Source organism: Manacus candei, unplaced genomic scaffold (assembly GCF_025592945.1).
Source record: "Manacus candei isolate 608988 ecotype Guabito, Panama unplaced genomic scaffold, ASM2559294v1 h1tg000112l, whole genome shotgun sequence".
In the NCBI taxonomy this organism is placed as follows: domain Eukaryota; kingdom Metazoa; phylum Chordata; class Aves; order Passeriformes; family Pipridae; genus Manacus; species Manacus candei.
This window is the reverse complement of record NW_026138160.1, coordinates 959,209-969,460: the sequence shown is the minus strand read 5'-3', so window position 1 is coordinate 969,460 and position 10,252 is coordinate 959,209. Positions and strand designations below refer to the sequence as shown.

Sequence of the window (10,252 nt, the reverse complement as noted above, 5' to 3'; positions counted from 1 at the left end):
CATAATCATAAAATAATTTAGTTTGGAAAAGATCATTGAGTCCAACTGTTAAACCAGCACTTCTAAGTCCACAACTAGGTCCAACCATGTCCCTAAGCACCACCTTTGTGGGACCCAGTAGGTATTTGCCAAAGTCTAATTCAGGAAGGACAGGGCTTCCTTCCCACTGCCACCTCCACTGAGACTAAACACTTGGAGGGGCTGAATTGGAGTTTTTCTCTTGAGGAGCTCAGCATGGTACAGGTTCAACCTAAATAGTATAATATATAAACAGCGAGAATTAATCTACAATGTAAGACCCCCAGCTGGTAGCAAAAGTGGTATCCCAGCACAGTGTGTGAATTTGGGTTATACTTTCTGCAGGTGCTGTTGGTCTGTATCAAGGCATATGTGAACTCAGAGCCTGAAGATATTTGGCTTTGCACTACTCCCAAGGAGGTTGTTGGCTGCCTCCAGACACTTGTCCAGCTGAGACACTGCAATCAGGGAGAGACAGAGGCTTTAGATGTCTCAGGCAGGGGGGAAGAGTCCACAGATAGAAGGAGCAAGGGGACACAGGACTTCTTCACGTGCCTGCAGGAAATCACGGCCCTGCGAAGGAATGAGGCAGATCCCACCGGACAGAGAAGGGAATCAGCAGGAAAAGGACGGTCAAGACTCACCAGTTCGGCTGCACAACCAGGTCACGGCCTTGGCCTCCAGAAGTTCACAGTAGTCTTGGTAACATTTGTCGGGTCTGTGCAGCCAGGTCACAGCCAGCACTGTGGCCCAAATGCTTGGTTCCATGACCTGTAGGAAAACAATGGACTGCCATGCACTGCCAATATCTCGCCTGTCCCCTCACTGCTTCCCCTCATCCATTGTAGCTTATGGTTTCTGATCCCTTCATTCATCCCTTGGGATGCCAGTGTTGCCACTAGCCAAGGTTTTTCCACTGCCCCACTGTCCCACTGTCACCATAAGAAGTTCCTCCATTACCTCACCAGGCATCTTTCTCTTGATTTCAGCTTCATCGACCTCCAGCACAGAGGCCAATCCTGAGCTGAGGGCCCAGGAGCCATCTTCACTCTGCAGTGCTACCAGCTTCTGGCACTCAGCAAAGGCTTCAGTGGACCACGGCCCAAAAATTGGAGAGCGCAACACGTATGCTGTAGGATCCACATACTTGAGAGAAGAAATAGACGGTGGTAGTGGTTTATGTGCTGTGGGAGAAGATGTGAACAGGAGTATTGGGAAAATCACAGGAAGCTGACCCCACTCTACTCCCCTGTGCAATGCCCCGGGGCATTATCTCTGCTCTCCTTTGGGCGGCTTCCTGCTGCCCAAAGTCCCCCCTACATGTCTCCAAAGCAGTCCAATCCATAGCCCCTTCTGGACACCCTTAAGTCATCCCCAACCTTGACCACTGCCTCTTCTTGCATTCCTGCCCAGCTATGTCCCAATACCTACCTCTTTTGATACACCCCAACACATTTTGTTCAAACGTGTGTATGGTTCAGCACCATCCCTGCCCCCTCCCTGGTTGTCCCTGAGCTGGGCCTCGTATTTACTGAAGGACATTCAGATACGAGGGTAACTAAGGGAAGATTAAAGGCAAAACTCATCGGTTTCCACACCATGAACAAGACATGGCACCATAACCCTCCTGTAAGACAGTGGATTATCCCTACATCTCCCATCTGGGTCAAGGCCCCATACCTTTTGAGCAAGCCCCCCGGTTGGGCAGGGCAGCAATGCCACAGGTGAGCCGACGGAGGGCACACCATGACTCACGCACTGCTGTCAGCCAGCCAGGTGGGACCCAGATGGTCACCGGATAGCAGGAAGAGTCCTTACACGAGCCAGGAAGCTCAACAAGCTGGCAGGGGATGTGTGACTGGCAGGGTGCCAACAGTGCCAGAGGCCCTTTGGGGGTAAAGAGGAAAAGGGACTGAATTAATCACATGGGAAAGAAGCACCTGGTGGTGATGGGCCCTGCCCCAGGAACCTGGGAATGCCCTGTGGCTGAGGTTCCAGCTCCAGTGGAATGAGGACATCCCATGGAGCTGCCCCACCAACTCTTTTCTGCTGGTGACTTTCCTTACCTCGGTACCAGGTTACCCTCTGTGATGTACGAATGCCCACATAGCTGGTAAAGGGGCAGATGATCCCTGAAGCGAGGCTGATCTCCACCGCACGATGCCTGGGTTCATCCCCTGACCCACTCGCAGCCTCAAGAAACAATCTCTGCAGTAAGGACCTCACAGCCAGACGATGCCCAGCCAGCCTGGGAACAGAGTGGGGTGAAGCCTGAGCACCTGAATCATCTCTGTACTGAGGAAAGAGAGAGAGCTTGGACACTTGGGTTCCGTCTCCTCAGGGCTGAGGATGGACAGAGGGAAAACCTGGATGCCTCGGTCCTTGTCTGTCTGGAGGGAAGTGGTGCCCAGGTGCCTGGGTCCTATCCCTGTGGGGTCAAAGGGAAGGAGGGCATGCTTGGACACCTGGGTTCTCTGAAGGTTTGGGATGGTGTGTGGAAGGTGGAAATGCACAAGTTATCTGTGCCCCCTCTCGGTTGGAGTCCACATTAGAAATGAGGGGAATGCATCTTCCCTGAGGATAGGTTCTCACCGTCCATCTCCCTGTGAGCACAGTGGGAATTCAATCGTGTGAGTGACATCCTGGCCCTCCAGGCTGCACTGCAAAGTCATGACCCCCTTGGCCACTGTTGTATCCTGGAAACACATGGGAAGCTACTGGAGGTTACTGGGGACACAAGATGGTTACTAGGGGATATTGGGAAATTACTGAAAGATTACTGGTGGTTACTGGGAGGTTACTGGGAGATAGCTGAGGGTGACTGTGGTCCCAGCTCTCACCTGTGCCTGTCCATGGATCTGGGCATAGAGAAGACTGTGTTGACCCTGAAAGATAGACTGAGGAGTACCCCCCAGCACTTCAACCTCCAGACCACGTGGCAGGGTCCAGCTCAGAGAGACTACTTCAGCTGCTGGCTTGAGGGCTCTCTTCAGGCACTGCAACACCTGGGGACAGAGGGCAGAACACCATAGTTTGCAGCAACTTGGATCCCAGTGTCAGGGTTCCGTGGGGGACAGTAGAATGTGTGGAGTAGCCTGCACCACTTGGATTTGCTGGACACAGCCAGATCTGTTGGTTATAGTGGTGCAGAAGCCCAGACCCCCAGGTTGTCCATGGGCTACAGTCAGGGGCAGACTGTGTGCCCGGGTTCCCAGGGCAGCTGGGTCTCAATTGTTGTGTGTGGGTAGTTCATGTGCTGGGGTGATTGGAAGTCAGCATGTCTATGGAATAGAGGGGAACCTGCTAGGGCTCTTGGGTTCCTACCACAGCTGTCATACTGTTGTTGGAGGAGACATAGGTAACTTCACCCCCTGTCTCCCTGGCCAGGGCTATAGCCAGGGCAGCGCTGTCCTCAGAGAAGTAGAAGGAGAAGCACCTATGAGAAAGTAGGGAAAGATGTCAGAAGTGAGAGCCAGAGGTGGGTGCAAGTATGCTGGGATACACAGGCTGGAGTTAAAGCTGGGGGAAGAAAGCTAGGGTGTGGAACAAAGGAACAGGAAGAAGAGCAGGGAGTGAGGGAGTGGGTTGGAGCTGAGGTTAGACAGGGAGCTGGCAGAGGAGAGCTGAGGTTTGGCGTAGAACTGGAATCAATCTCATGGGGCTGGAGCAGAGCTTGGGGGCACATTGGGGTTGACAAGCCCTGTGCCTCAGTCTCCCTGCTCACTCTGGGAAGAATGCCTTGGTTGTGAGAGTAGTAAGAAAAGACTCCCTCATGGGGTCTTGGCACTGGAGAGCTGAGTTGACTGACAAGGGTCTTTGGGACACTGAAGGAGCCCAAGGATTGGAACAGGCACTGATGCACAGGGACCCTCACTGGGGATGGAAATGACTGGATAACCAAAGGGGAACTGGAGGACTCAGGACAGAGAATCCCCATTACCGGTGGCTGTTGCGATGATGACAGACCTCAGCTGCGATGGCTTCTTTGTCAGAGGGTAGCCCAGTCATGAAGATGAAGAGCTGAGAGACAGGGAACATGAGTAGTGGGGTCCTCCACAGGGACCCCAAAATGGAGAAAGCAAGCCCTTAAACTGGAGAGAGAGGGGCCAAGGAGAGAGATGCCCTGTACAAAAACTACCCCAGGGAGAGCTATTCACTGAGGGACAGAAACACCCAAAATTATAGACCCACTTCTCCATTCCCTGACATACACCAGTATATTTCTGGTGGGTCCTTTCCCCCACACTACAGTGTCCTCTCTCTCCCCAGGACACCTGCCCCTCCACCCCTCCATGCTCCTGACCCAGACCTGGCGTGCATGCCCGCGGGGGCGGGGGGTACTGTAGACTGAGCGGAGGGTTTCAAGCAGGTTGGTGTCACCCAGACTGGAGCCGGTGGAAGGAATGCGCCACAGGGCATTGGTCAGGTTGTCCTGAGTATATTCAACACTTTGCCTGCAGGAAGCACAGCGTGTTTGGAGCTCCGTGCCCTCCCTAGTTCTCCCTGAGACTCTGTCCTGCAGCACTTCCCACAGCTATGCCCCAGGTTCCTCTGCAAGTCCCTACCCCACACTAGTTCTTAAAGAAACCTTGTTTCATAATTCCTACAGGACTGCTCAGCAGAACCCCAAGAGGTTCTATTCCATAAAGCCAAGATCCCATCCCAGAATCCAGCCTTGCCCTACAAGTAGTCAGTCATGCCCTCCAGCCCATACCCACTAGCCAATTTCAGAGCATGTACACCTGCCCTCCAGCATCTAACTCTGCCCCATAGTGCCCATTTCAGTGCCACAGCACCCAACCATGCCCCACAGTATCCAGCCATACCCACAAGGACCCTTTCCAGCCCCACAGCACCCGGTCTGCCCCATGTTTGCTCACGGGTAGATGCCCACAGACGCTGCTTCATAGCAGTAGATGTTGAAGTAGCAGCCCAGAGGCAGGCTTTTGAGGAGGAAGAGCAGGGAGTCCTGTGGAAAGACACAGTAGGCAGGTCTTGGGAGGCACTTGTGGGGGGTATGGATACCTTTGACCGTAGACTCATCCTCCTAAAGTCTCTGGACTCCCCTGGAGGACCCAAGACAGTGTCCTGAACTCCCCTGGGCACGCAAGAAACTTCAGGACCATTTCAGGTCCCACCAGCCCCTACTCACATCTCTGTCCCTCTCTAAATGCCTGCTCTGGCTGTCAACCTGCTCCTCCACCCTGGTCCCTGCTCTGCAAGGGTACCTGGGCATGCTCAAGAAAAGTGGTGTCCAGGAGGAAGATGAACTCTCCAGACTGGCGTTGCCCAGGCACTGGCTCAGGGATGCTGGGTGCCAGTGTCACCAACACCATGGGATCACCAAGCAGGGAGCCTGGAGGAGATGGGAATGAGATAAAAGCCATATGGGGACCCTCCTCTTCATCCTGGTTCTGACGCTCATTGTGTTTTCAGCTTCCCCCATCCCAGAGGCTGTGATGCCCCATACTGGTACCTCAATACACTGCTGCACTGTCCACAAATAGCACAGCCCATATGTTTCAACTCAGTGTCTCCAACAGAGCTGACCAGTGAGCTCTAACATAAAACTTCCTGCACACATCTTGCTGTATCTGATACCTCACCACAGTTTCTCCAGAATTCCACACTGACAACCCAGGACCCGAATGATTCCATGTGAATTGCCTTCCATTCCCAAACCAGTGTCCAATGATTTCTTATCCCCAGAATCCCATGTCTCGCTGTGTCCCTATGCCTTCTGCCAGAGCTGCCCTTATATTCCCTCTCCACCTGCACTCACCTGGAGGGGCCTCAGGGTTTCCCTTCTCCACCACAGCACTGACTGCACTGGGATTTCCAAAATACACCAGCAGCTCCAAATCATGTTGTCCTGGGGGGCTGCCAGCCAGTGAGACCTGAAGAACATGTGTGGTCATACACAGGAGGGACCAGACCCAACTTTGGACCAGGAGCACAGGCACTGATCCCAGTTTCTCATCACATCCCTTGTTTCTCAGTGTTGACATACATCCCCAGCTACTCCTGGGATCCTTATACTCAGGAGAGCAAACCTGTGCAGTGCTGTGGTCCTGGGCAGTGTAGATCAAAGGGGTGAGGGAGCAGTTGGCCTGGACATTGGCTACTCCACGGGGTGACTGCAGGCTAGCAGTGAGCAGCAGGCTGTAGGGAAGGTGGCTACTGTGACAGTTCCAGGCTGCAAGGAGAAACATGGTACTAGGTAGGGCCCAGGCTGTCCCTGCAGGAGTGAGCAGGTGGACAGCATTTGGCATCCATATATATGTCATATGGAGAGAATTGGGGGTTATCAATGAGGTACTTAGAGGGGTCCATGAGTCTGTTTATGGGAAATGTGTGTGGGAGGTATGGATCCCCTCCTGGGGTACAAGGAAAGTTATGTGGATCTGTCTGGAGGCTGCACGTGGGGAAAATGTGGGTCCTCTACAGATGTAAAGTGAAGTTGCATCCGGTCTGTTCATAAATACATGGGGACCCTGTGGCCCTTTCATGTGGTGTGTGACTGAGGTGGCAGGTTCCTTGTAGGATCACTCACCGTAGAGTTGTGTGTAGGGGTGCAGTGTGTGTGGCAGCACAAACCGGGCTGCTCCGTCTGGCTCCCGTGACAGCTCCTGGACATAGCGTAGTGTCACGACCAGCTCCCTGCCAGGGGACAGTGTGCCCAGGAAGCAGGCAAACACCTTGCCTGGATACCTAGACTGATCCTGAAGGTATTCCAGATTCTCCCAGCTCCCTGTAGCCTCATGAAGCTGCTGGGCCTGGGTGGGAAGGGGAAGGACAGAAAGCTGATCACCAGGCAGACCATGGGTTGCTCCTCCCACACCCCTGTGGTGGTTTGCCCATTCATCCCTGGATGCTGGTACCTCATCCTGCAGCATGACCTGGACCTTGGCATCCTCACTGCAGGCCTGGAAGGAGTATATGGACATTTGTGGGCCCAGGGGGAAGACAAAGAGGACTTCTGTGGAGATGGGACTCTTGTTCTGGTACGTGAGTTCTGAGGCCACGTCAGCCACATAATCCTGGATAGCAACATCTACCACAGCACTGCACAGAGGTACTGAGCAGAGGGGCATGTAGAGCCACTTCCCCAGCAAAAAGGATCCTGTTGCTGTAGAGAGACATGCAAACTTTCCATCAGGCACACATGAAGGACACAAAGAGGTGCTTGGGACTGTTTCAAATATTTGGCTGCTCCCACCCTGGAAACCAAGACCAGGTGACCAATGTTAGCAAGGGTATAGTGTGAGCCTGGCATAGAACAGTGTTTGCCTCACATCGTCTCAGGTTCCCTTTTCCTCCAGGTCTCTGTTTCCCATCCATTTCCTGTGGAAATGCTCTTGATTGTTCCCATCCTAGTTTCACTCTGGGAAGATCCAGTCCAGCTATTTCCCTCTAAGGCTGCCCAACCTCCTCCTTTCTTTGTTCCACTTTGGGAGCACCCCACATCCCCCAGACATCCCTGTCTGATCCCCAGCTCACTGTCATGGGTGTAGGATTTTCCTAGAAGTCCAAAGCTTTGATGCCACATTTCCGGAGACCTGCAGAGAAGGAAGGTCTTATGTAAGAGGAGAGATCCACACCAGGCAGCCCCTATTTGATGATCCCTTGTCATTTGCCCATTCCTACACACATAGGGAGAAGCCTCAACTCACTGTGCACAGCCAGAGAAAACCCAGAGATTCAGATATGCCTGTTCATTAGCACTGGTATGTCACCAGGAGTGTCTCTGCAATGCAGAGTTCAGCAGCACATCCCCACCATGGGAGAATCTTGAAGAATCACAGAATTATCAATGGTTTAAGATTGTTCAAGCGCCCTGCAATGGGCAGAGAAACCTTCCACCAGACCAGGTTGCTCCAAGCCCCCTCCAACCTAGCCTTGAACATTTCCAGGGATGGGGCATCCACAGCTTCTCTGGGCAACCTGTGCCGGGGCCTCACCACCCTCTGGGTAAAGAATTTCCTCCTAATATCTAATATAATCTCCCCTCTTCTACATTAAAATCATTCTCCCTTGTCCTACCAGTATCTGCCCATGTAAAAGTTGCACATCATTGTTTTTCTAAGCTCCCTTTAAATACTGAAAGGCCACAGCAAGGTCTTCCAAGTGCCTTCTCTTCTCCAGGCTAAAAGTCCCCAGCTCTCTCAGCCTGTCTCCAGAGCAGAGGTACTCCAGCACTCTGAGTACCTTCATTACCTCCTCTGGACCCTCTTCAAGAGGTCCATGACTTCTTGTGCTTGTACACAGTGCTCCAGGTGGGGTCTCATGAGGGGAGAGCAGAAGGGGACAGTCCCCTCCCTCGACCTGATGGCCACATCTCTTTTGATGTAGCCCAGGATGCAGCTGGCTTTCTGAACTGCCAGCACACATTGCTAGCTCATGTCCAGCTTTTCATTCACCAGAGAAATGAGAGATAGCAAGGGGAGAAGGTGTGAAAGAAAGACTGGATAGGTGGATGGACAGGGGGATGGATGGAAGGGACTGGCAGTTAAGGCTAATTTTAGGACAGATGGATGTATGGGTGGACAATCAGAGAGACATAAGAATTTTTGTTGAACTGGATGGATGGGCAGGTACCCATCACAAACAGTTTTGTGTGAATGCAGCTGCACTAGGAATAGCTATTTTGAGGATATGTTCATGGAGTAGTTTGTGAGAGCAGGTTGAAAGTCCAGATAATAATGGGAATATGATGGAGAGAGAAATGAGGCCAGGTTCAGGTATTCCATGATTGCAGAGCAATTCCCTGAAAGGCAGTGGAGGGAAGGTGTGATGTCTGGCTGTCTTCAGGCCAATGCCAGAAGGTGAAAGGGAATGCCCTCCATCCCAAAGCCTTCCAAATGTCTCTGGTTCAGACACATTTGCCTCAATTTCCCCTGTTTCTGTTCTCGGATGTCAGGGTCGAAGTACCAGAAACATCCCTACCCTGCCATCATGCTGACAGGGTGGACAGCCAGAGCAAATATGGTATAAGTCCTGAGGGGAACAGGGGTAAGGGATAGTCAGGGGGATGGACTGATGAGGCACCAGCTCCCCAGTAAACAGGGACAATCCACAGGGAACAGGATCAGAATAATGAAGTGAAGCACAATCAAGCAGACACTCACCAGAACCAAAGCCAGAGCCAGCAGGGAGCGACTGACGGAGGGAGAGATGGAAGAGGAAGGGAGAGATGGAAAGACAGAGTGAGAGGTGCCCGGGCAGACAGGGAGATGCAGTGCTACGTCAGCTGAGGGGTGACTGTGATGGAGAGAGGCGGGGGCAGCCGGACGGACGGATGGGCCGGCGGGGAGGCAGAGCCGGGGGCGGAGACAGAGCGCTGCAAACCTCCTCCGAGCAGCTGGCGCTGAGTTCCGTGCGGGCTGTGGGGATCCTGGATATCCGGGAGCCTGGGAGGTTGTGGGATGGGGAAGGGTGAGGGGCCATGCCCGGTGGAGGGGATCTGACAGGGTCCCTGGATCCTCCTCCCCGCTGTGCTGCGGGTCGCGGCATCGCACGGGCTGAGTGTCCTCCCGCCTCAGATTGATCCGGGCACGGCCACGGACTGGACCGCAGAGCCCTCGGCAGGACCGAGTCTTCCAAATCTCCCCGCCAGGCCTTTCCACTCTGTCCTCACATCTGACACAATGGGCAGCGGCTGCCAAGGGCCCCTGCAATCAGACTAGTCTCTTCTGTGTCACCCAGGGAGGTGGCACTCGACCCCCAGGAACCTGTCCCCTGCCAGAACTGCAGCGCTGGCTACAGACTGGGAGGTCCATTCGCTGATTGGTGCCAGGCTGTTAATCAGGCAGTGGATTGCAAAGAAGCAAAACTGGCCTGCTGGCCAGCTGAGGAGTGGGAAGAGTTGGCAGACAAGCTCAATATATACCAAATACACTACATTTGACCTGGGTGCTTCTTCTCACCTGCTGAGTTGGGATGGTGCATCTCCTCCTTCCTCCCAGCCAGCCCACACTTGTCCCTCCCTGGCACCAGCCCCTGGCTGAGACAACCCACCTCACTGCTGGTGTCTAGACACTCAAGGGGCCAAGTTGCATTTGACTTCAGATATGTTGCTCCCAGAGCACATCCTGGCTGCCCTTCACTCACTGGGAGTGTGGAGAGCACTGAGCTCTTGCTTCTTCAGCAGACCTGGGCAGCTTCCCTCAATCTGCCTCTCAGACTGGTGTGATTCTCAGATCAGACCACTCCAAGGGCTGTGCTGACAGTGTGA

General features: G+C 53.5%; 1 protein-coding gene across 1 annotated transcript; it reads right to left on the bottom strand.

Moving 5' to 3' along the window:
- Positions 1–372: 372 nt before the first annotated feature.
- On the bottom strand, positions 373–9,232 carry LOC127461664 (von Willebrand factor A domain-containing protein 5A-like). Its single transcript, XM_051769679.1, has 18 exons — positions 9,147–9,232; positions 7,519–7,577; positions 6,900–7,147; positions 6,572–6,794; positions 6,072–6,214; positions 5,801–5,915; positions 5,247–5,374; positions 4,899–4,987; positions 4,328–4,472; positions 3,959–4,038; positions 3,343–3,454; positions 2,859–3,023; positions 2,611–2,714; positions 2,085–2,266; positions 1,699–1,905; positions 979–1,202; positions 663–789; positions 373–476 (listed from the first exon to the last, which is right to left on the bottom strand). Exons 2-18 carry the CDS (start codon positions 7,565–7,567, stop codon positions 397–399), a joined length of 2,421 nt encoding a protein of 806 aa, XP_051625639.1. The 5' UTR covers positions 7,568–7,577; positions 9,147–9,232; the 3' UTR covers positions 373–396.
- Between the last annotated feature and the right edge of the window lie 1,020 nt (positions 9,233–10,252).